The sequence below is a fragment of the Synchiropus splendidus genome, chromosome 14 (genome assembly GCF_027744825.2).
Source record: "Synchiropus splendidus isolate RoL2022-P1 chromosome 14, RoL_Sspl_1.0, whole genome shotgun sequence".
NCBI lineage: Eukaryota > Metazoa > Chordata > Actinopteri > Syngnathiformes > Callionymidae > Synchiropus > Synchiropus splendidus.
The window spans coordinates 14775427-14802380 of record NC_071347.1 but is presented as its reverse complement, the minus strand read 5'-3'; the positions used below and the strand labels follow the sequence as shown (position 1 = coordinate 14802380).

Here is a 26954-nt window from a genome sequence, read left to right as displayed (position 1 = left end):
ACACTCAAATCACATTAGGGACCTCATATTGTGCCAACTTCATCCTTGAGATTGTCCTGTCCAGATGATGCAATCCTTCCCCAGGTGGAGACACTGAAGGATGGAGCGTGAGGTCAACAGAGAGCTGAGCCAGAAGCCCACCCAGAGACGTTATCTGAGGTGGATTAGGTAGCTTCTATGACATGCAGGAGAGACTGTGACTCCTAGTAGAAGAATGGGTCTCTTTACATCAGCTGCTGCCCCCACGATCCAACCCCCTCTGAGCCGACTTGTCCATCTTTCCTCCTCCAAACTTTATTATCTATACAGAGGAACTCAGCAGGAACAGGACAAGCCAGCTGTTGGCGCTAGAGGACTTTAGCGACAGCTGCTGCCTGTCAGCTGAGCAAGGAAGAGGGAATGGACTTGGCTTGAGTGGCATCATTGGGCGACCCTTCTGACCCATTGGAGGATGCAGTGATCGACAGGTTCAGCCCAGTCCTGACATGTGGGAAGGGGGAGGTGACCAGGGAGGATAAAACTGACAATTCAATGGGTAAATATCATCACAGAGAGGAGCACAGCAACGTGGCAGCAAAATGGAGTTAACTCACTTGGCAGTAAAACAAAAGGAAGAACTTAAGGTAGGCATACTTCAGTCAGCCTCTCTGTTTGGATCAATTAAAAGTTCATATCCAGAAGCATCACAGCGACCATGTGACCTCAAGCCCACTTCCATGCAGAGACCCAACCAGCGGGCCCCCTGGGCCCCAACGGAGCCAGGGATGTAGGAGGGTCTGAGCCAGTGTGTGGGATTGGGCTCGTCTGAATCTCAGGGTCACCTCCACACCTTCTCACTTTGAAACAGACCCCTGGTGGCGGCTCCTGGGAGACAGCAGTGATGTCTCTATCAGCCTGTCAAAAGAGATAGCCTGCGGCTCCACCAGGTCCCCATGAGCCAATCAAACTCCTCACAAAGCACAGATGGATGCTCTTTCACCAGTGAGGAGGAGGAAGAGGAGGGGGGGCGTGTGATGGCCGTCCCTGATCCAAACACGACGTTACTCCAGTTCAACTTCGAAGAAGGATCCGTTAGTAGCTAATACTTCTGACGCCAAACTCAGGCCTTTACCTGAAAATGGAGTCGCAAACAACCAAGTTTTTACCTCCGATCATTAGTGTTTTTAACAGGAACGTTGAGGAGGGTAGTGACACGGAGTGTGTGCACAGTTTCGGTCTCATCCACCATTGTGAGGACGCAGCAAAGCGCTGCATTAGGAAGCTCGCAGCTTTGATGTGAGCTCGGCGTCGGCGGCTGCTGCGGCGCTGTTGTGTAATCAGATGTGTTTACAGAGTAAAGAAGCGGTGTAATCCATCCTCGCGCAGACTGAGCTGAAAATCTTTATTGGTAATAAAGTCTCCACTTGATGATGACACACTGATATAAAAATACTATCAGACAGAAGTAGAGATGAGTGGCGCTTGAAGAGTCTTGTTTTTCACAACTTTTTACAAAGGGCAGCCTCACAAATATGCTGTGCGTGCAGTAACCTACCTGAGCATTTAAAACCTGCGCCGACCCACGTCGAACCACTCGCACACAAATGCACTGCAGCGATTTGTTTCCCATAAACTCTTGGATTATCGTCACCTCCGGGCAAATATCTCAGATTTAAAAACAAACTGGCGGAGAGCTGCGCTAAGCCCAACCTGCAGCTTTTCATTCCTCGGCGAAATGATTTCCAAAAGATGAAGGCTGAGCTCGGCGGCGCTCTCTTTTCTTTACCTCCAGGCTGGTGATTGACAGCGCCATGTGCTGCCCTCTTAGCTGCTGCAGTTCACAGCCCCTGTCGGGGGGGCGGCAGACACACAAGCCGGAGAGCGGCCGGGCGCCCCTCAGCGGCAGGGGGCAGAGCTGGGGCGCCGTGACGGGGTGTGAGGGGTCGCCGGCTCTGGTGGCAGTGAAGCGTTCTTGTCAGGTGGACTGCGTCGGAGCCAATTCAAAGAGAGGCCGGCCTTTCATCCGGCGCCGGGTCTGCTGGGTTACTTTCTCCTGCGCGGCTGGCTCTGGCTGGTGGGCGCTCTGAGCGCGCTGTACTGCACCTGTGAAAACAAACAGCGGTTTGGTCGGAGGCAGGTAATCCGAGCTCAGCGGAGCGCACGGTAATGGCTCCCCTGAGGAGAGCTGGTGCAGAGGAAAGCGAGGCGGCCTCGCCTGTAATGAATCATTTTTTAAACACAGGAGCAGAGGGGATTAATCACAGGGAGGAAGGATTTGAGAAGTCAAGAGTTCTGTACCAGTTTACACCCCCCCCTCACTCCGCGCCACCATCGCAGTATTAGAAACAGGCATCAACTGTTGAGGCGACCTGCCAGGCCAGTGAGGGGAGTTGCAAACTCTACAATCGCTCACTTTCAGGTCCCTGAAGAAAACTTTCAAGTCCAAGTATAGAACGCAGCTCGTGTTGCAGAGCGCCGGCGCAGCGCTCACTTCTATGGTGACGTGTTTGAAGATTATCAACCTGAACGATAAACACTCGCAGGAGCTATCGACACAGTGGAAGTTGGAGCCCCAAAATAAGGGGCTCCAACTTAATAAAATAACAGACTTGCACTTGGAGTGGCTGGATCAGTTGGAGCTTCAGTTCCACGTCAAACAGTTAAAATCATCAGGCTGTTTTGTCGGTGTCAAAGCTAAGTGTGAGGAGACAGAGCAGCTCGCTGGCTTACTAGTGTCTCTAGCTGGGTATCGATTCAGATTCCCAAATACATCTGATCATCAAGGGCCTGATTCCATTCCATTTGGTTCAGGATATTTCAGTCACAATCCTCCTGGAATATGGAGGAGAATCTAATGCTGCATTTGCTTAATTTATTAAAAATAATAATGCAACATTACGGTTCAAAATGAAGGTGGCACTGCACACAGTAGAAAGGACATTTTAAATAACCCATTCCGGGATTAAATGACTCAATATCGGGGAAAGCAGAGGAAAATCAATCCAGATTTTTCATAACTTTGACTGTCCACAGCTGAGCAAGTACCGACTCCGTGCTCTTGTTCTGCGTGGTGAATTAGGGATGGGGCTGAGCCGACCCAGTATCTGGTCCAATACCAATGTCTTTCACAGAACTGAAACTCCTGATCCAACCTTAGGAGACTTCCCATCCAAGAACATGAGCTTCCACACTGTCTGCTGAAGTTACTTCCTGTCAGCTGCTCTGCTAGCTGAGTGAGAGGTGGAGCGAAGTGACACGCCTCCGGTCAGGAAATCCATTCCGCAGTGAGCTTGTCCTACAAACATGTCCGCCGCGAGGAATGACTTCCTCTCAGAGGTGAGCGCTTTGTGCTGTATACTGTACTGTATTCTCAAATACAATATTGTGTCATTAAACCAGTGCAATGTTTGTTGCTGGACTTCAGACATCTGCACCATTTCACTCATTTACACACTTATATAACCTCCCTTTTCTGTTGATGTAAGCGAACTAGTACATCATTTTGCGGATGAGATGAAGCACTTGCTAGTATTTTGTTTCCCGTGTGCCTTGGATTTAAGAAATATTATCAGTCAATTTGAAACCTTAGGAGTTGTGTTTTCAGGGTACACAATCAAGATTTAATGATGATAACAATAAGCACTGATACCGAATCTGAATAACATCCTATTGGACAATATCTAATTCTTGCAGCTCCTGGCGAATGGATGATGATCACATTTAAACGTATTATTTGACTGATTTCCTTTAAATCTGTCACTAAACTCTGTGATATGTTTGCTGCAAAGACAGTTGACAAACTTCCAGGATCCATGTTTAGCTAGCATGCTAGGTGCTTTGGACAAGCGTGGGTCGCTGGCTAACCTGCAACTGTGGGTGCATGTTCGTATAAAATGTGTCCCTTTAAGATAGGTTGTACTTTGTCTTCCTCTAAACATTTCAAAATGAGCCATGAAGGGCCGATCATATGCTGAAGTGGGAAAGCGAAGGGCTACAATCCGTAAACTGGGCGTTTGAAGTGCCTGCTGAGCTCAAACAATGCGGCAGTTGTGTGGAAGGAAGGTAAGAGCTCTATGCTAATTAGATAGTCTCCATTATTAGAATGGGAGATGGAACGTGGGAACAAAGTGACTGCCTCCTGCATCAGAACATGAAACTGTCCTCAGAACTGACAGATGCTTCTTATTTCAGGACAGACACAATGTTGTCAGAAGTCCCGGTTTGAGGCAGACTTTGTAGATTTGCACAGGCGCTAATTGCCAAGTCATATTTGCAAGAAAGACAGGAGTCAATTTTAAGCCTTTGAGGTGTTTTTGTGTCCGCACCTATCTGCGGATTGAAGTTCCGAGTCAACAAAACAAAAATATGTGGCCCAGTGTTTTATCCCGGTCTCCTGTGTATAAGATGTTGGGGTTATTTTTTCCGCGATTCCAAATGAAACGTACTTATGATGCATCTTAAGGGTGTTTTGTTTTTCATGACGGGAGCTATTTTCAAGATGTAGTTTCTCTTTCAAATGGGAAAAAAAAGGAAGTATTGTTTCCCTGGGATTTGAAAGTGAGTCGTTTTCAAAGCTCAAACCTTGTCTCCCAATGGGGATGAAGACATACAAAGGATTCGGAATCACAATGTAGTCGCCACCTTGCTTTGCCAGCGCGGCGAGCCAAATCTCAAACAACACAGACTCCCGCCGACATCACAGAGGAGGCAGTGGCGGCGTGCTGCAGGACGACATCAAGGGTGCAGCCGAGTAACAGACCGGGGTGAGAGTGTCGCTCCAGATCCAGACTGTCAGGATTTCTCCGCGGCTTCTTGTCTGCGGCGCTACCTTGGAGATGAAGGCGCTTGTGTGGCACTTCATTTCCTGGCAGAGAGAGTGTCTCCGTCAGGGAGCGGCGAGCTCCACTTACAAGACTGTGACAGCTCTGTGATGTCAATGCAAATGACATATCAGCCGTGGCTAATATGTAATCACATATGGCACCTAGCAAGGCGACTGGGGCTCACCACTACATTAATTGACTGCACCACCCCGAAGTGACTGGGGCCACATCAGAGCGCGTGTGCTGACACAGCCGGAGACGTCAGAAGCCCTCTGCTGGCTCACTACCACTCGCGCACTTTAGAGTCTCACCGCTTCAATCACACGGGGCAAAATTTGCTAATAGCAGTCGGGGCGGTGACAATATGGCCGGAGACGGATCTCAGCAACTACACGGAGCGGTACTGAGGAATAATTGGGCCGAGGGCCGCTTTAAAGTGGAGGGAACATAAATAATCAAACAAAGCCAGGGGATATAGCTCCACAACACTTGGGAATTCTGCTACAGCAAATAATCCAGACACCTTTGGGGAATTCCCTCCCGATCTGTATGTAAAACCCAAGCCCTACCTTTTGAACATCAGACGGCACCCTCTCCAGGAAATCCAGCACTTCGTTATTGTCAATGGTGTAGGGGTTGCGCAGCTTCTTGGTAAACTTGTTAATGCCTGTGAAAACAAGAACGCATGAATATTTAAAGTACTTTTTTTTTTTTTACAATCCCGTCATGTCAGGACTGAAAGTTGTGTAGCGTTTTTATGCGGCTAAACGTGACAGCAAATCGATTAGCCATCGCTTCATGACCCTCCCTGTTCAAGTCCCTCCTTTTGTTGCCTTCTGAAGCTCAGGATGGGAGCTGCAGTCTGACTTCAAATCAGTCAGTCTGGCCCGGAACACACAGCCTGTTGAACAGCAATTCTTTCTTCTTAAACTTGCCTGTTTACTGTTAGAAATCAGTTATTATGGTAATGTTTTTAGTGCAAACCTTCGGTGACCATTCCAGGGTAAAATATAGTCAGATTTAGCAAGGCATGAATCACAACCACTACATATGAAGAAGTAGAGGGTTATAAATGCTCTCTAATCTAAAGTGTAGCTGAATTTCTAAACTTTGTTTTGAGGGGACATACATTTGGAGCACTTGAGGGCCTGCCAGAAAAGGGCTCATTTGACTTAGAACCTGGGGTTTTTCATGCGTGCTCTAAGTCAGTACTTGTGAAAGCAATGATATACTTGTGAAAGTGAAAAGTGAGTCAAATTAAGCAAAGAGGAAAATAAGTTCTGGCAACAATAGAAAAAAGTGTGGACTGAACTTAACGCTTTAAGTACTGTTTAATAAAACAAAAGCAAGAACTATTTATAGCTCAGAAAAAATCCCTTGATTAATTTCGAGCATTCGAGTCCCAAATCCACCACCACAAAAGTTTAAGGTTAAATAAAAATACAGTATATTCCTGATTGATCCGTTTAAAAAATGGTTCTACCGTAATTTCCAGACAATACAACACACCAGAATATTATCAGCATCCACTAAATTTAAGGAGGAAAATAGATCTTGTTCATTAATAAGCCACACCAGTCTATAAGGACCACTTCTAAACTAGGTCCAGCATTGAGACTGACTCTTGAAACAAACTGGGCAATGTACTGAACTTGAATCATGAACTCCGCACATCTTTTATTCACATTAAAGCGCCGAAAATGCGCCGTTTTCACCCGTGTGTCCTAAGTTCCGACACCACAGCCGATCTCAGCTGCTGCTTTAAGGTAAATAAAACGTTTGTGATTTAATCCGTTTGATGTGATGATACTCTTTAGCCTGTAAAAATCCATATATTAGTCACGCTGTCATATAAGCTGCAAGGTTCAGACCACCAGAAACAAGTAGCGCCTTGTAGTCCAGAAATGATCCGTCAGCCATCTTTGTTTTGGCGGCATTTAAGAAAATGAAAGACAATTCCAAGGCCAACATTCTAATCAAACAATTGGAACTTCATGTCACATATATTTAGGAGTTTCAGTGTTGCATTTGCTGTACTAATAAAAAATGGAAAACAATGCAAGTGGACACTTCTCTAGACTGTTAATGTACCAGTGGCTATTTGAAGTCACTAGGATCTTTGTGACAAGTCCTAGCTGGTCTGAATTCCATGATCCGACGCTAGCATAAACTGGACTTGTGCCATGATCCGAGTTGGTTGGCTGATGGTCCCAGGGGTCAGGCAGGCCCAGAATAGCCTGTGGGTGTGATTAGCAAGTGTTGCTCCCGGCGACAAAACCCCAGTTCTATGCAGAAAGAATTAAAGAGCCGCGTCGAGGAGGGTAGATACTTGTGGGAGAGAAAGCACCAAGACTAGGCAGGAGTCTCAGTTGGTGTAGGGGACCTTCAAAAGCCCACTTGGAAAAGCACAGCACCACCCCTTCTGGTACTGTATCACCATCCGTAAAACTTTGACACTGCTCACAACACTCACAACTCCAATAACAAGGAAGTTCATTGAGTCGAGACGTGTGCTGAAATGAACCGCAACAGTGGAATCTCTGAGTCCAAAAAAAGATTATGAGCTATTATTATTCATCACAAAATAACAAGTCATCTTTCCACAAAAATCAATCCTGAATACGTAAAGCAGCATCTTAGTATTCAGGACTCTGCTTTGAAAAAGTTTGAGAATTTAAATTTTATTGAATGAAGGAGTGATACATGCAGACTAATATCCCACACAGCATATCTATATTTATATAGTGAAGCTCGGGGGCCCGTTTGATGGCACCATTATATACACAGCTTGGTACTTTGCTCCGCACTCAGACAAAGAACCTAAGGACTTAAATATGTGCAAGCAACTTGAAAGGATTGCCTCGCAACCACAGAGATGGGGGTTAACTGGGGAGGCAGAAGACCGTCTTAGACTGTGTGCTTTCGTTTGATATGCTGTTTTTTCAGTATTGATTGTGTTGAAGGCAGAGAGGAAGTACAGTGGTTGTGGGCTTACAGCTGGCGGAGGAGAGCCGGTTGAGGGCAACATATCTCCCTGACCACTGAGATGACTGTCTATTCTCTATGACTACAGCAGATAATGAGAGGCTGGAGCAGGAGCCTACAGACTGCCCAAGGACATCATGTATTATATACAGCCTGCTACTCCAACACTGCTTTGTTTTCACACAAACCCTGGGCCTCGCCGTGGCTGGGCGCTGGCATATCAGCCCACACTGAGCTCAGCCAACTTCAGCCGTCTGATCTCTGAGCATTTGCAGAGGTGTGGGGATCTTCAATGTCTTCAATTCATTAGACCATGGAAGGAGACAAAACTAAAGTTTCACAACGGTGCTACGCATGAGATTTTAACGACATATATGTTAAAAAGAAAATCAAAACAACTATAATAACTGTTTTAAAAGTTGAACTTTTAACAGCGGAAAGCTTCGGCACCAAAAACTATCTAGACGTCTGAACCAACTTATGGATGAGGTCTACTTTGTGGCTCACCTCGATGACCTTTTAGCTCTGATTTGTTGGAACAGCTGGACCAGTAAATTGATTTCATTTACTCATCACATCCTTATATTTTGTTTGGAGGATGAAAATATCAAAATGCACTGGTTTGGTGTAGACAAAGCCGGTTTCACAGAGGATTGAAACTCAGCAGTTCCCATGAGCAAGTCCAGCCCCACCATGACCAATCTTGATCATCCTCCTGAGCCATCATATCCTCTTCACTCTTGGTCCAATAGTGTCTCTCCTCTCCATGTGTCTAAACCATCTGACCTCCTTAAGTCTCCAAACCTTTCTACATGGGTAGAAGGTTTTCAGTCACTGTATTTGACACGTGTTTTATGAAAAGTTATTTCACTTGATCTGCACCAGGTGTCAAATCGCAGCTGCCAGCAAATGGTTTCCAACAATGACTGATCCTTAACTTCATCAGTTCAGAATCACAACTCTTCTCCATTCACCCCTCCATTTTACCCTGCCAATACAAAGTCGGTTCCGGAGGCAGGAGTGAAAACAAAGCGGATCAGACTACCCTCTGCCAATGAAGGCTCAATGCATGCTTGATTCAGGAGGGACATAACCAGAAAATACCACCAGGGAGGCGCCACCACCGAACACTTTGGTGTGCATCATTTTATATACATCATACATCATTAGCACTTTACTGTTCTTCTTCTGCTTCAATTCACCCTAGAACAACATGTGATTTAACATCATGTAGAAATGTTGGTTGATTTCACATCTCCTGCAAACACAACTTACCCCATATCAGCAAAATGTACCGCAGGGGGAAGAAATATAGCAGCATTGCAGCCACAAAAAGCACCAGACAGGCCAGAAGCGACAGGAAGGGAACAGACCAGTTGAATATGCTGCAAATAGAAGAGAGGAACAGTTGAAATAGCATCGATACCTCCCCATATATCCATCATTCAATGCAATAATATAAATGAGACGAGCAAGTAGAGGATGACCTGCAATAGTCTTCACACTTTATTATGCATTATTGCAGAATTAGTGACCAAATAAAATCATTTTTCCCATCAACTCACTTCTTGATTCGCTCGCCAATGTTTGCTATTTCCTCCAAAACATTCTGGACAGCGAGCACCACTTCCTGGACCATATGAATCTTGTCCATCAACCCCTTCTTGGCAGTTTCCTAAAAAAAAAACAACAGCGAAAACAGAGGCTGAATACAGTTGCTGTGGAAACTTGTTGGGCGGAAAAGACAAAAAAAAAGAAGTTTATTTCGGCGGCACTCTTATGGGCGATTTATCTATTGAATAGCAGGTAATGAGCAAACACGGAACATCTTCAGATTTCTTTTGAAGATGAGACAGACTTGGTGCTCAGAAGCTGTTATGTGGCCGGCTGGGAGATTTCGGCTTTTGTCCGCCAACCACAATAGAAGCGCCGCACAAGTGCAGCACAATCAAGACTCTCTGGTGGATGAAAAGTGTGCAAAATGGCCATCTGCAATCAGCCGGAATATGACCCAGGCGAGAAGCCGGGGGCCGCCAAACTTTGGAGGGATTCAATTCCACCAGCAAGTCGGCACAAGTGTTTTTCCAACTGCATCTTTGAAGGGCTATGCAAAGTATACAAATTGGTATTTATCAGCAGGTAAGTCTGAACAAGACAAAGGAAATAAGAGCCGCTGAAGTTAAAGGGTGAAGCTAGTGACCCATACTTTGGAGGCACAACAGCAACTTTTAAAAATCATTCCCGCATTCCAGTTTTGGATTTTTTTTTTTATTCCTGTCTCTTAGAAAAGAGATCTTCTCTGCCACAAAACAATGCTTCAAATAGAAGACAAAGAGTTGAATTTACAACAGACTTAACCTTCCAATTTCAAAAGGACAAACAAATATTTTCTTCTATAACACGACTTGCTTTTGCATTGCTAACCAAAAAATAACATATATTTAAAATTAAAATGTTTCAGAATAGTTCAAGACTGCTCAATAAATTGGGAACTTAATAATTGGCTAGTTACTGGGCAAACATTTCCACATACAGTAAATCAGGCCGGATGTGGCTTCTGGAATGGAAACATTATTAATAGAGCTTTTTTATTTATTTCCAAAAAACAGCAGCTAGATCTTCAAAGAAGAGAGATTTAGCCTTTATGGGTGTTTCCAAGAGCACATATAGAACATTATTTGGCAAAGGATGAGTCCCCATAATAGATGCTTTTGGAGAGGTCTTCTCAAAATGAAGTAATTGAGATTACACCACGACAAGAAATAACAAATGCTTCACTGTGATGCCTTCCAGAAGGACAGAAGTGACCAGCGATAACAAGAGCCACGCAAGCTAAAGAGGCCTGAAAAGCCTGGCATCAAAGGGAAGTAATGACAGGAATGATGACAGGGAGGCGGGCAGAGAGAGGAAGAGTGAGAGTGCTGGGGGAGGGCGCTCAGATGGACCCTAGCAGGCGGCTGGAGGACGTCTGTGTGTTTACGTTACAAACCGGAGCTCCAGTCCGAGTGCACTGACAGGGTCCAGACAGAACGCCTTTATCAGGGCTTCATGAGGCCGCCCCTGGGAACGCGGGGCCTGCCAGGACCGAGAGACTTCCCGCTGTCAGGCCCACTCTCCACCACCAAAGCTCAGGAAGAGAGCAATTCCCACACTAGCAGATCCTCCCCCACTGGGCTCTGATACGGACAGACACTGGAGACTCAACACTGTCCAAAAAAGGCAAAAGTATCACAAAAATGCCTCGCGGAGATTAACATCTCACGGTCTCATCATGACCAGGAGCTTAAGAGTGGCCCTTCTTCACAACTGGACAAACCACCGCGTGCGCCCTGAACCCGCCGCCCCTCCCAAATGAAAATGGTACAAGAAGCAATAATGAGCTCCCGTTTCAGTGTCCCAATTACATAGTTTAGGCTTCTGATCTCAGATGTCCACTTAGACAGGTGCAGAACCTGAAATGGACCTCAGGTAGAGGGAGGAAAACCAACTGGCTTTCATTTCCAAACAGCACTCCAAAGACGGGATCAATCTCAAGCTCCATTTCTTTGGCGCCCAAGACCTGTGCTCAGCTGATGATGTAGAGCCCGTCTGATCTCCGTCCAGGAAGAGGCCAACAATGTGGATGTGTTACAAGTGCATAGTCAGGAAAATTCTGAAAATAGCATTGGTAGCTTTCGTGATGAGTACCGGATTGGGCACAACAGGAATGCTACCGTAAGTGAACACAGAAGTGGCAAGTTAGGTCAGGGATCCAAAAGGAGGAGATGACAACCCTGGGTAGGTAACGCGAGGTCGGTCTAGGTGATGCAGGGGAAGATGAAGAAAAGGTAAGGTAGACACCAGACATAGGGGTCGGAGGGAACAAATCATGGAAACTGGCACGAACAGCACTGAACTAAGTATGTAGCCGGTGTGGTATGTAAATATCCCAATTGCAGCAAGTCAGGAGAAGAGGAATTGCCGGAATATAATGTGACAATTTCAGGCCTGCAAGTAAATAATAGTTTTTGGGGTTCGACTTTACTTGATTTTAATGATGCAAATAAAGTTTGGATTGTGTTTAGATTAGCAAATTAAATAGCACAGCTCGTGACATTTAAAGTTGTGAACGATAGGGTTACCCCTAGAACCCCAGTCTTGCACCGGCACCACCACCAGCTCCCTGCTCTCCCTTCCCTGGCCTGGTAGCCGCACCAGACGAGTCCTGCCAGCCTGGGGGGCGAGCTAGTCCTGTTTCATCTTGGAGATCTATGGGCGTGTGCTTGTGTCTGTTTCTTTACGTTATGATTAAAATATTATTTATCTGCACAATTGATACCTAAGGCCAAAAGGAAGTCACTTTGCCCACACATGATTTGCAAGCGGCTGCTCTCCCCGAGGACAGCGGAATCTGGTCCGTATTATCCCGCTGTAGCGCTGCGTTGCCTTTCGTCTCTCTTTAACATCATGCCTTAACATTCCCGCTACTCCGTCTGAGGTTTACATATTTCTTCCTCAAGGCGGAGGGAGGAGGATAAAAACATATTTGAGTGGTAATCATACCCTCCTCACTGGGAAACAGCCTTTATTCACACGTTAGGAGACGAAGAGAGAGAGCGCTTTGAAGGCATCAAATTTACCACTGATCACTCTTTAACCCCAAATATTTTACAGAAGACTTTGATAGGAGGTGTAAAGCTACACTGCTTGATCTGACTACATGATACCGCATTAAAGTGACAGTGAGACCATAACAAGTCTTTCAAATAAGCCACTTTAAATTAAAGCTGACAGCTTAAAACAAACATGGGCAACCGCTTAATTAGTAAATGAAAGGAGATATTTCATTTCCTCGGAGTGTGAACGGGCTCTGAGGCGCTATGAAAGCTTGGGAGAGGTGACGCCTGAGCATGGAAAACAAAGGCAGCTAATGCCTCCCTCACAGAACACGACTTTTATAAGAACCATGTTCAAAGCGAGAGGTCCCACTCTGGTGCTTATTTTAGGAAATTATTATACAGTTGAAATCATCAGACTGAGAGAGTGGATTTCTGACAATAACTCTTCACGCAAGAAAACAAAACCCTGTCTCTTTCATCACAGCCAACAAATAAAGAGCAGCAGTCACTTCAAACCGTCATTAATGAACACCTCCCTAACTAACCTGCCTCATCGCTCGTCTTCAGGAATTTGTATTTATTTGAAATGCAACTGTTTGGATGTCAATCTGTGTGCTTTGCATGTCATTAAAAAAAAAAAAAAATGACAAACAGCATGGGCTCAGGTTTTTTTTTCGATGGCAAAAACTTAAAAAAAAAAAAAGAATCGTGGCTGACATCCGCTGAGATCCATCAACAAACAGAAAGTTTGGCTATTGGGGGGCACATAAGAAAACTATTCTGGGGGAAACACTTGAAACATCCCCCAGGTGACACACATTCAAGACCAACTGAGACCAATACATTATCAAGACAGGAAAGTATCCAGACCAAGACGGTATATATCAGGAGTTTGAAAGTGATTCACAAATGAGCCGCAGTGGGTGCAGGTTTTTGTTCCAATAAAACAAGCACATATTGGTTCACCAATCAGGTGTCAGCTGAAACAAGCAGCACCAGTCTGACAATTTACAGTCTTGCAGGAACCTTAATGGTATCCTGCTGATTATTTGCAACAAAAAACTGTGGCCCTCTTGTGGATCAGTTTGAGATCCCTAAATATCTAAGAAAAAAACACATAAAAACTGAACAAAACAATCACTTTTTTTCACACATTATGACAGTTTTCTCTGTCAGTCTTGATACATCGTCAATAGAAATCCGCAGTCTGCCCAGTCTGAGATGAGACTAAGTAAAAATGCATTCAAGACAGAGACCCCAGATATTGGTCTCAAGACCAGTCTCGAGACCAAGACTGGTCTCCAGTACTACAACAGTAATAGATATGATAGTGATTATCTAGCAAATGTTAGTGTATGTAGCGATCGATCTGGAATTGGACCTGCATCCAACCACAGTGCTATTATTCGGCCACAAATAAACAGAACATTTTTGAGAGGTTACAGAAATCACTGGTAGACATTGGGCCATCATCACAGGCTACCTCAAGCAGGTTTCAAATGGCTCAGCACTGACATTTAAGTCAGAACACAGACTTTTGGATAATCAGAGTCAGTGCTACTAATATTGTTGCAACATAGGTCAGCATGTCACGGCACAGTTCCTTGTTAGCGCTTGTCACGAGGCAAACATATTGAGGACAACATCGCCTGTTGGGATTATTGCGCCACTTACATGGAGCATAAATGACACCATCTAATCTGGGCATCAGGTTGGCTCCCGCCCAGCACCGAGTCTAACAGCAACCATAACGCACATCTAAATGGTGTGTTTGTGCAGGACTACACTGCAGGATAATAAACTGGAATAATTCAATTATAGGTGGACAGAAACAAGCGTGGATATTCCCTTCACAGCCCATCTTTACCGATTAAATATAAAACCAAATTGCCAGTGTTGTCTGTGAGCTTGGGTTCCTTGTGCAGACAGATCATGCAAGTTTCATCTGTGAATTAGCACAACCTTGCAGAGTCGAGTTGGTGAGATTGCCTGTGTTTTTAAGAGTAGCTGGCTCTTTTCCTAGCCTCAGGTCATCACAACAGAATATATTGAGCGCATTATGGATATGAATCCTGGGCCTAGACATGCAGCACAGGGGTCATTCGCTCTGAGGCTCTGTGTTAGTTCCACAGTCCGTTGCCATAAAGCAATAATGCACATCCCTGTTAACTCTTCCTTCTTTTTTCGCACAGACAGTCGGATGAGTATAATTGAATATTATGTGCTGTGGGGAAGTATAATTTTCGGGCTACTTAAGAATTTCCTGTTTTTGTTTTTGGTGAGACACAAGAGAGATATCAACAAACTTCATTTATTTCCCACAAACGAACAAGTAGACATGACGCGTTAGCCTCCGAGCAACCCAGAAGATTACGGCTGAGATGTTTGTTGTTGAAAGAGAAAGCACGATGATAAGATTTTAATTTGGGATGATAGTGCAATGAAGGGGCATGCTAAAAAATAAAAACTACATCCAAGCAATTACATCTAAATGAGTTCTTCCTCTGATCCAAATAAATTTGTATTAAAGTATAATGTATTGCTCATAAGAACTTGACTTAGTTATGTTCTTTCACTGTAACATGGATTCATGTCACCCCAATAGAGCCAAAATCCAGCTCAACCACATGGTTGAAGCAAGCACTCTCCAGTTTGGGGCATGTTGTCATCCGTACAACTGCTGAGAGTATTGATGTTTCATCAAACTAAAACAGTGAATAACAAACCTCTGACTGTGCGAACCATGGCTAATAGAACAGGTGGAAAATAACTCTTTTTACAACAGTACCAAACAAACTATCCAAGGTATTGAGACTGTCTATAAGGATTCCAGTTCTAAGCAACGCACCAAATCCAAAATGCTCGTGGATCCAACAAACTTACAGGAAGCGCACCTCTTACACCTTTACGAGATGAAGTACCGCCAAACCTGTCTTGGACCTTTACAGTTCAAAGACCGACTATGCTTCAACAATTTGTTCAGTTTATAATACATTTTAGACACAAAGAGACAAAAATGGAAATAAGAATGCTTGTAATTGCTTCTGCATAAAATAGTTAATATTCTATAAACTGTATATATTTATGTTGGGTTATACAGTTTAAAGCACTTCAGGCAAGACAGTTGGCCCCCCATGGTGAGTTTGGACAGTTATAATCCAAAGTGACAACAGCACATTAAATACAAATCTGAAGGTCCAAATCCTTGCAGGAGCCAACTGCACCAGCATTCCCCTTTGTCTATAACCCAAATATGCCTTAGTGTGTGCATAGGAAAAGTAAATGTTAACTTCAGCAGTGAGTTTGGAGCCATTCCAATTCAGTGTTTTCATGCAGACTGATTTCTTTCTCTTTAATTTCAACCAGAAATGAATGGCCTACTCGACCCGTCTCACTAGTAAGTCAGTTTTCTAGTTTTGATCATGTTGTTGCGCTTCATATAATTTGATAAACTTCACATTTTCCCACACAAAACTGATTGCAGCAATAAACTGATTCTTGCTTTTCTGATTCTATAACTGACCAAAATGCAGCCAAAATCCAAGGTCTATGGCAAAATAGTTTAACAGGGATCTTGTGTTGCATCTTTAAAAGATGAATTTGGGGTTGTCCTAACATATTTGTGATGAAGGGACGGAAATACCAGCGCAAGTGGTATTTCCGTTCAAAAATCCCAGCAGAGGTCAACACATAATTCCGTCGTCCGGGACGAGTCCAAGATTCCAGCGACGCAGTTTAAGTTGATCACAGTATTCTGTTGGAAGTAAAACTGTACCTTAAAAAAAGTTTTATTACCCTTTTAACTGATTTGGGTGTGTAGATCACGCTTTGTTTTGGTTGTTAATGCACGTATTTCAATAACAGGAAGATGTTACCAAGACAAGCAAAACTGAACGGAAGAAAAAACGCAATATTTTGAAATCTGTTTCTTGATAAGAGTTTCTGTGGAAGTGTGTCGTACATACTCATGAATAAAAGAATGTTCAACAATGCTTGGTCATTTCATGTCCGACGGCTCCGCTGGTGGCAATTTATTCTCTGTCCCGCCTCCGTTGATGGCCAAAACGCATCTGTCTTCCCTCCCAGCCATTCAAGTAAAGCCGCCCTTTCTTCACACTTTCTTTTATTAGATTCCGTCATAGTTCTGGCCACACCGAGCACTGCATTGTAAAATCCCACACACATAAAATCTAATCAAAATTTTCCCCAAGTTTCCAATCTATCATTCAATTTCTTTTGAAAGAATGCATTTTTAATTAACTTATTGTGACAGCAAAGGCAGAGAAGAAACATACAAACCAATAGTGTTTCCATATCATGTGGAAATGTTTTCAAAATACAGAAAAGATCAAATACCTTCTCGTCCTCCTCATCCTCATCACCGATGCCCATGTTCACCTAGAAGGAAGAAAAAGAGAGCAGAGGGTGATTTAAAGCGAACGGGACATGTGGGCACTGGAGCATTTTTAACAAACACCAAGTAATGAAATCTTCTTTGAGTACATTCACCCCTATTGGGAGAGGCTTGTTTCCATAGAGACTGCATCAGTGGGGTGACCTCACACAAAAGCAGAGGTGATAGAGGGCCTTCCTCACAACAGCACTGTCACACCAAAGCAATCTCATTTCTCCGCAACATAACAGCAAAACAGAACGAGGAAGAAGAAGAAAAAAAAACATGTTTAATTCGGACGCTATTGCCTAGATCACTTTATATCAAGTCATCCCTGACCCGACTGCAGCGCACATTGTGACATTGCCTGGGAACAGAGCTGTGTCATTGTCGGCCAGAGGGTCACCAAGGGGGTGACAGAGTCCCTGCACTGGATATTAGGGCGCGCCAGAGCTTTAACATTGCCCAGGGACGGCTTGTTCGCCAGCAGCCATAAACACCCACCCTGGGATGAAAACATTGTTCGGTAAGGGTCTGTGTGGTGAAACAAGGGGGGGAGCGGTAAAATGTGTGAACAGCATTAACCTTCACAGACGTGTAGGGTAACACTAGACAAAGAGGAGATAATGTTATGTTCCTGTTGTGGCACATGTGGCCAGGCTATATCAGCAGAATTCACGTTAAAGAGATTAAATTCCTGCTGGGGTTCTGTGTTTTATAGGGAAACTAAAGACAGTGTAGCAAATTGTTTCACCAGTTGTACAGCGGAACATTTTATAGATTCTCACAATGTTCACGGTTCAATGAAGACTACATTCAAGGCCGATATATTAAGTCCAGATAAATGTGACCAAGCAGAACAATACGCTTATCACTTGTGTGTTCAGGTAGCTAGAATTGCGATACATTTTAAATTTCCCAAGTGGCTTGCAGGACAGGACGGTGGATCGGTGGTTAGTGAAATTGTCCTTTCTGAGTCTACACTACGGCTGCTGCTATGTACAGTGCATCAATATTCCAAAGGTTGCTGGTTGATTACTGAACTGTCCACTGGAATGGGAGTGTGAGCAGTTATTTTGGGCGACACCAGCGGACTCATTTATGAAGACATGAGGGACAAAATGCACAAACATTTAAACCTTTTGTGTCAAAACTTCACCAGTCCTGATCCCTGTCCATTACCATTTGTCCCAAGTGGAGGAGCCCAATATCCAGGTCTTGTTCAAGAGTGGCCCAGACACTCCGAAAGGTAGAAGGCAATGCTCTCGGTTTGCCCACCAACCTGCGTTCCAATCCGTTACTATGGTCACGAGATCATGGGCAGAGATTTTTCCTTTTTTTTTTTTTTATTTCATTTGTGAACATGTGTCCACAATTTTGTGACCATAGTTGTGGGTTAGGTAGGTTAGCGGGTTAGTTGAGAGACCTTCCATCCTTCTCTGACTGGGCTCAGGCTACGGGCAAAGATCTCCAGGAGAGGATTGTAATCGAACCGTTGCTCCTTCGCATTGAGAGGAGCCAGATCAGGAGGATGGTGCATTTGGTGAGGATGCCCCCCCGATGTCTACCTGGGAAGATGTTTCAGTTATATCCATCTAGGAAGAAGCCAAGGGGCAGACTCAAGAAATGCTGGAGAGATTTGATCTCACAGCTGGTCAAGGAATACCAAGGAACACCTCAGAATCCCCATAGAGGAGCTACTGGAGATGGTTGAGGAGAGGAGTGTCTAGGCTTTCCTGCTGAGACAGTAGCCCCTGTGGCCTGGACCCAGATACGCAGTATGGATGGATGGATGTGTTATCGGTTGTGTACCCTCTAAAGCTAGGGACACCTACCAGGTCCTGGTTGGAGCTGGTTTTTCCTTTGGCGAGCTGGAAGTAGTTCCATCCGATGAGCAGGAGCAGGAACAGCGGCAGCATGAAGATCTCGCAGTTCCACACTGTCACCAGGAAAATCTGAGGAGGCAGGATGTGATGGATTTAGCCATGTTCTAAATCTGGTCACAAACGCGATAGCATTAACCTTCTCAGACTCCTAGCTGATGGCAGCAGACTTGACTATTTACACTCGTAGAATAACAAAAAATTACAGACAAGTTTCACCGTCTTAAAGTATTATTTATATACACATTATAGCATCTCCTCGGCAGGATGTCTCATAGCTGAGTGAAATCTGAGACTTAGCTAGTGAAGATGTGCTCCATTTTAACAAGCACATAGAATCCTCTTTATTCAAAAGTAGAAAGGTTCTTTGACAGACCACATATGGCAACAGGGGAGGAATTGGCAACATTTAGCCCCACCATGGTGATGCCACCGAGAAAAGCCAAGACCCCTGGTTGAAATAAGATGGATCACACTGAATGAGTAATCCCTCATAATTCGGTAAAGGAGTGCTGCTAAGCACGTCTCACAACACCCACTGCATTTCACAGCAGAGCACTAATTGGACGGCTGCATTTAAACCCATTTAGCGACAGTCTAATGAGTCTGTCTGCGACTGGAATGATCAGGAATGTGTGAGGAGGATCACACCAGCAGGGTGAGGCAGAAGAAATCAAACGATCCAGCCGACTCAGACTGGGACTACGTGCCTCAGTCTAAAACAAAACAGGCAAACTATATTTACTGTCCATCAATATTTAAAAAAAAGAAAAATTGATGTGTGTCTCTATGTGATCATTCACTAATCCAGACCGTCAATGTTGCACAAAAGGAGGACATCAAACAGAGACTTGCCATTCTTTCAGTAATAAGTAATAAGTAAGTTCAAATATGATGACTTTGTCGTCGATTTTCAGAAATCTCTGCATGCATATGCAATGCATACTCATAGTCAGTGTGTATTACATGACCCTCTCCCACCCTTTTATGAAACCCTTCCATATGAAAGGACCTTCTTGCAATGGAAACTATCAGTAAAGGTCAGCATGGTCATAAAATAATGTAGAAATGAGCATTGTTTATCAGCAATCATTTGTGGGGCAATATGTAGTCCAGCATAATTTCTTATTGGCTTGGGGTTTAAGAAAATATAGATAAGCTCAAACATCATGATACTTGATGCCACAATATTGTAACGATTATAGGTGACTGTGTGATATTGACTTGGTACTTTAATTTGGCTATATCAATAATACATAAATACTTGGCTTTGCTGCTTCATTTGTGAGGTGTCTAATAGTAACACAACACTTTCTTTCTGTTCGCTGGGAATATTTTGTTGATTCAGGGAGCTGTTCATGGACTGTAAAATGTAACCGAAGGTCTAACTGACTTCATAACAATAAACGTGTTTTTTATGCACATAATATTGCACTGCAATATCTGACTCCCACCTTAAAAAGATGGCTCTTGTTAACAAATATAATAGATTGCTGAACCTAGAGTATCGCAATATACCGCAATGTATGGACAGATACAGCACATTATAACCGTTTAGCCACCAGATTGAAGAAAGATTCAGTACGTTGCATTTAAACAGATGTGGTCTTACAAAGCAACCCAGCAATTGTGCAAGATAAAATAAAACAACACAGATATAAGAAGAGTTCTGCAAATCCAAAATCCAAAAATTTCCCTCGTTGCGCGGATTTTATCTTACTTTCCGAACATGGGTTGTAGTATGCTCAGCTGAAAGTGCTGGAGGCAACTTGGACAACAAACAATATGTTCGACTTAGTGCTGAGACAGGATGTGAAACGGTGTGGCCTTCAGGCTCCCATCGTAGCGTGGTAAATAGCAGACGGCCCCTGTCAGAGCGACCGTACGGTGTCGGTGATTGTTGCTCAGGGGGCTAGTATACCTACTGCCACGCCAGGCCGAGGTTCAAACGGACCACCGGGGAATGTTAAACGATGAGTAATTCAGACAACACTGAAGACCCAATGCCCAAGGGTTCACCTCCTAACACACACTGGTAAGGTGCTGCTGAATCCACCCTCGGTGGACTGGTAACCATTTAATCTAAATGAAAAACGCTTGCGATGTTCATCATAAGACCTAATTTGCAGAGCATGTGAAACGACGAACTGCAGGTAGCGGCCGACAAACAATGAATATGCATGATGTGCGACAGCCACTGCGGTACATCTTTTCTGAGTTATGAATAACCTACGTCATGTGTTGTCACCTCAAATCCCATGAGGCTATGGGAAAGCAACGCTCCTCTCACCCCCAGAGGAATTCAGCCGGCTGCTGGACAGGTAGCCTGTCATATTCCCGGTACTCTCCGAAAAAAAGCGAAGGGAAGAGGCGGGGGGAGTGCTCTGAGAAACTGACATGAGCCCAGCAGGAGCGTTGAACCCCCTTGCCCTCCCTGCAAAAGCTGCTACATTAACCACTAAAGTCTAATTGCTTGGTCTCTGTCTTCCTGTGCGAGTCAACAGAGGGAGCCAATTCATTTCCGCCCAGGGAGCCGGCAGAGAGAATCTGTCACAGGTATTCATAATCGCCCACTAATGCAAATTTCTGCTCGCCGCGTTCTGGCTCGGTGGACAAGATAAAAAGCCTCCAGAAATACAATGCCTGGTGTCTAAACTGAGTGCTTAAATGTGGGTATAAACCAAAACTGTCAGGAATATCTCCACAAATCCCCCCTCACCGTTTGTCAGCCCATGTGTTCAGGATCTACACGGGTTTTTAACACTAATAAAAATGATGGAGGGAAACATCTGGGCAGAGCTTGGATTCCTTCACTCAGGCGCACCGACTGAGACTTTGCCGTCAGATATCCTGCAGTAATGAGGAGAGGCAGGACTGTACGCGCACACACTTCCCACCCCTCCCACTGCCCCCCGTCTCGTCACATTCCTCCGAGTTTCTCTGCGACAGAACTAATTCCCAGCTAAGTGGTTTATGTTTTATTATCCATCAGATGAGTGATTAAGAGAAGACGGCATAAATTTTGATGAGAATAATCCACAATAATTGTCATCAAAGATGTGCATTTTGGGAGTATTTTGCCATCACAAGTTGCAATACATCACCTGGAACTTTTATCAGTGTGAACATACAAAATTATTCATGACGTTACTAGCATAGGCAACTGTACAGGTCACTATAAAAGAGCAATTATTAAAGACTGCTGAGTGTAGGACCAATTATGCACAAGGTTATGTATGGATCTGGATACGGATGGAGCCTCCTGTCTGTGCTACGCGTTCAGTTCATCCGTTCATCAGTTCATAAATGGGCCTTCACTTGACGTCGACACTCAACAGCAGGCCGCCAGATTGTTTAAGAAGCAAGTCATTCCAACATTCATTGTTGGACAGACCTTAAACTGACAATAGCACCTGCCTTGCCCTCAAACAAACAGAGAATCAAGCTCCTCTCCCTTTCGCCCGGTCTCCTCTGAGCCTCTGCAACTGACCTCATCTTCTGGTTTGGAAAGCAAACCTGCTCGGTAATGGGGATCATTAACAGGCTGATCTCTTGTACTCCTGAACCGTGACTTGGGTTCTCCCCAGGATTTTTCCCAGCGTAGGGGAGTTTGTTGGAGGGGGATGATTACGAAAACGTACATCCTTAACGGTCTACCTTAAAAGCCCATCCTTAAGTGACAGTGAAGATGAGCTGACATTACAAGTCTCCAACTCCCTGTAAGCAGGAAAGTTCTCAGTGTAGGTGTGAAATCTCAGTGTAAAGGGTTCAAAATCCCAGTGTAAAGCGCTGAGGGGAACCCTGTTGACTTCAACATTGCCATCAAGTCTGTTTCCTTTGTTGCAAACGCTTGTTCTCAGTGGCAACATTTCAAGCCTTTCCCCTGACAACGCAAGTTGTCCCCAATTCGTTTGGTGCACAAAAAAGGACTGAACTGTTGCTCCTGGGTCTTAAGTCCCCCACCAGTCAACATGCTACATGCCAAATGCTGACTTGATGTTATCTCTACAAATCAGCTCCAGGAAATCATAAGAATCAAGCTGGCATGCACGATTATTTGTACGTATAATATACTGGTAACAGTTCTAACACAATACAGTTTAATGAACAACTCCGGACTTATGGTGCTACATCTTTAACTTCACTCAACAGTAAAGCAAAAAACAGTCCTTGTAATGGAGAATATAAGGAAACATGTCTGGGAGCGGACAAACACCATTTAGCTGAGAAATGTCTGTATGATTATGCGTGGGGCGCCTGGGGAGCAGGAAAAAAACAATGAATTAATAAAACTATTAGCACGCGGTGGCGGAGATGATGGAGATGCACTCTCCTTAGCCACCTGTAAGCGCTCGGAGAAGAGGGCAAAGCCGGGCAGAGCAAGTCTGCTGGCAGAGGTTAAGAACAGGCTGACAGATTTGTTTTATAGTGCCATTAATATGATTCTACCAAGTGCATTCAGCGCCTTCTCATGCAGATCCCCTGGCCAGCGCAATCTGGCACCTAATAATAAAGCACTCAGCGATTAAAAGTGTGAATAAAATAACTTAAAGCTGAGCAAGCACGGCGGCTCCCACCACCCGCCATCTCCCGGGAGGGGGGGAAGAAGACCGTCTCAGGAACAAAGGGACAAAGACTTTTAGGGATTCTTCCATCCTGTAAAATGATTAACTGCTCACAACCTCAGGAAACCACTCGTTAGAAAAGACTCCAGCTGCCAAATCCTCTTTTATCTGTGCTCTGCAATAAAAAACAACAAATATGGGCATCACAATAACTCCGGCATTTATGGGAATATCAGATGTCGGGAAACAAGGACTGTAAAAACCACCCATGCTGGATAATGATGAAACTTTGTTTACCCTTCAGGTGACAGTGTAGTTTAATATTTACTTACATGAGAACAAACATCTAGAAACAATGATGATGTCAAAGTAACTAGACGTTTGGTAGCAGCATGCGTGTAATCACACAGAAGAGATAAGCGCAGAGGGAAAACTTGTCTTGGTGTAGAGCACGCAGCATGTTGTCGGGTCTTCTGCTGTGCTCTCATTTGATAACCAAACTGACATTGGATGTTTCAACTGCAGTGCTGCTTCATCTTTAAGGATGGAATATACAACTCACTTCCTCCCCAGCTCCGGCTGAGTTGGTCACTAAGAATCCAAAAGGCATATACTTTAGAGATGAACCTTCTGAGGTGACTTCCAATTACTTTATATATATTATACTTAATTATACAGCTCCTTCATATCTAACCTGAGAACATGATCATGTTTTATAGCTTGGTATGCAGTGAAACAAAAGCTTTGAGGAGTCAATTATTGCAATTTTTTGTCAAACAAAAGGACAGTAATCCTCTAGATTTGTGTTCACTGTTTAAGATTATGGTCCATTCAGGCATTCAGTGAATTAAGAATTTAATTTTAAAAACTCGAAACAGTGAAACAATAATACAATAACATTTCAAATATTAGAATTTGTGGTGGTATTTGCTTATAGACTGCCTTGAGCAATAAAATACTTCCAGACAAGTATAAGCTACAGTTGAATACTAGAGTGCTGAGGATTTAAGTACCATGCAGGAATAACAGCAAAAAGTACTCTTCTATATTGTTCCATTTATTTCTTGAAGACCTCTTTGGGGGGTACAGCGACGGCAGGCTTTAAAGTAGCAGAAAACGCAGAGCAATGAGACATGTAATTTGTGTTGAGCGGGGGCCAGCGCAGGGACAGGCTTTCAGGGGGTGTCAGAGGCAGAGGAAGCCCAGATAAGATTTCTCTTCAGGGCAGGTAGGGTGTGTGGGCAGCGCTGATGCTCGCGGCTACTGCTGAATAAATATTTCACATACGCTCAGCTCAAGTCTTATCGACTGGGGAGGGGGAGACGGCATTGAGGGGGAAGAAACAAGGAGCTCAGGAGAGAGCTGTGGAAGACAATATGGAATTTTTATTCTAATAAATCAGTTGTAATAGTTTTATTGTGAAGTGACAAAGATGATTCAGCTGACTTTTTATTTTCACTAGGACAAAAGGAGATTGTTAAGTAAAAACAGAATAAGAAGACAGAGCGCTCATAGTGCTTAGCATAACTTTCTGCTCTGGTCATGTGTTGTACTTTTTGTCACTGAAATAAGTTTCACTTCGACACAGTTGCAAAAGAAAAATCTCATGAAAAACAAATCGTGTTTCTTATTTACAACCGTAAATACTGTTTGATTTGATTAGCAAAAGTTGCAAGACACTTCTTCCATCTGAGATCTAATGTTGCGTTCACTGACCTCATCACACTGACTTCAAATAACTATTGACTGTGAAAATACTAAATAGAGTTACAGATTTAATGTCACATCATTTTAATTGCTCTGAATGGCTTGTTTTATTTTCCAAGTATAAAAGTAAAAGCAGTTTGTTTTGTTGAAGCCATCATGATGCATTCTCTTCCCACCCGCTGACCCCACCAGCCTGACACATGCCGGGGCCACAGTAGCACCAGCGTGAGGCGGTCAGCCGGGGCCCCACGGTGCCAGTCAGTGGTGGCTACACTGACCCTGCACGCCAGCGCTGGCCACTGCGTTTAATCCATGTCGGGAACGTTAACACTGAGCAACCTCCTGGGAGACAAATCTGCCATGTGAGCCTTTTTCCCCCTGCGAGGAGGTGGCGAGGGAGTGGCATGGACTCCCTCTGGCTGTCAGCTCCGTTCTCATGCAGGTTAACACACCGGGGCCGTGATCGGCTCCAGAGAGGCCACACACAGAGGTGGACGGGTCAGCCCCTCGGCTGCCTGGGGAGCAGAGTCCTCCCTGACTGGTTAGGTGGCCGCGACGTTGACGGCGGCTATCATGATGCCGCCCACACGGACGCCTAAACACAGCACATCCAGGCACATGAGCAGAACAACAAGAAGAACAGATGCACCGATGAAAACCCTCACAGGTGTTGCACACATTCGGGGAGTGTGTTATCATTCCACGCCGCTAAATAAAGACAATTCCACTGGCGGTTTGACGGCAATTTTAATTTGGAACTATTTTTAACTTGTAATACATGCTATACTTTTGAGATACAAACCCAAATGTGTGTTCCCCTGAATCATACCGACAAATTTTAACCACTCCTTTATCATCCAACATGAATGAACAGAAAACCCAGGCTCAAACACAAACACACGCACTCAATAGCCACTTTAAACAACTTTCATTACTTCTAAATATTTAAGAGACGACAAAAACTGTTCTTACATTTTTACTCAGCGCTGTGAATAACAAACCATGTCGACAAAGTTTTTGATGAATATTAATGATTCTGATTAACTTCAGAATGATGTTTGTTTATAAACTACATGAGCTGATTCTCACGCTAAAATGATTCATATTTGCTCATAACTACTTGCACCTGGTTTATTTCAATTCAAAATATCTGCACATATATTTATCTTAAGATTCTGCCCAGATTTTATATTTAAATGGTTGGTTTAAATCCATAAAATGAATATGAACAAAATGTCGACAATTTATTTTTTACTTTTTCACATTTTTACTTTTTGTTTCTCCTTCTTATGTTAAGGAATGTTTGTAGTCAGTGAAGTGAGAAGAAAATAGTCAGCAAATGTTCTAAATGCCTCATGCGAAGTACAGTTTTTCTCCTAAAATAAAAGCAAAAAGTGCAAATAAAAGTTGTGAAATAGTTACTTCTTTGTACTGTTTTACTACAGTTCACTTTATGTTTCTAAACATAAAAGACAGTCTATAAAATCTAATATTACTAATATTACCGCATAAATGCCTTGCCTTCTGTTTACTCAGCAAAACTGAATTCAAGCAGCGTTTACAACCGTTTTATCAATTAAAGTTTCATTACCGCGTTTCAAAGTCGGTCATGAGTAGAAGCTGTCGGATAAAACAACCAAACAAGTCGGCTTAACAATAACACTTGCGAGTAATCACAACCGCAGATGAATAATTGATAAACAGACTGAAAACGACGAATGTTTTTCCCCGCGAACTGACAGATTCCCACTGATGTCCGTGAGAACTCCCACATTCATGGGGATGGAAAGTGAAGCCCCCATGAGACCACGGGGACGGACCCTTTCAAGTTTTGTTCTGTGAGAAAACAAGTTGACAAATCGCAGGCTTTCTTGACACTGCGGGGGGGAAAAACAACAACTAACTAGCAGATTTTAAACTTGGCTCTAGTGTTTTTCGGGCTCAGCACAGGTGGTCACTTGAGACCTCTGCAGCCAGACCTGACCCTGCCCTCCTACAGGGAGTTTCTGTCAGACTTCCAC

The 26954-nt window shown here is 44.0% G+C and overlaps 1 protein-coding gene across 4 annotated transcripts in view; it reads right to left on the bottom strand.

Annotated features, from left to right (window-relative positions):
* Positions 1–1354: 1354 nt before the first annotated feature.
* The window catches only part of mctp2a (multiple C2 domains, transmembrane 2a), a 45909-nt gene continuing 20309 nt past the window's right edge, over positions 1355–26954 (bottom strand). For all 4 annotated transcript variants that reach the window (XM_053885222.1, XM_053885223.1, XM_053885221.1 and 1 more), the window contains exons 18-23: positions 18614–18733; positions 16742–16783; positions 9353–9462; positions 9063–9172; positions 5372–5469; positions 1355–2082 (exon numbers count right to left, since the gene is read on the bottom strand). In XM_053885222.1, coding sequence (XP_053741197.1) covers positions 2023–2082; positions 5372–5469; positions 9063–9172; positions 9353–9462; positions 16742–16783; positions 18614–18733 — 540 coding nt within the window. In that variant the 3' untranslated portion in view covers positions 1355–2022. The remainder of the gene's footprint in view (positions 2083–5371; positions 5470–9062; positions 9173–9352; positions 9463–16741; positions 16784–18613; positions 18734–26954) is intronic.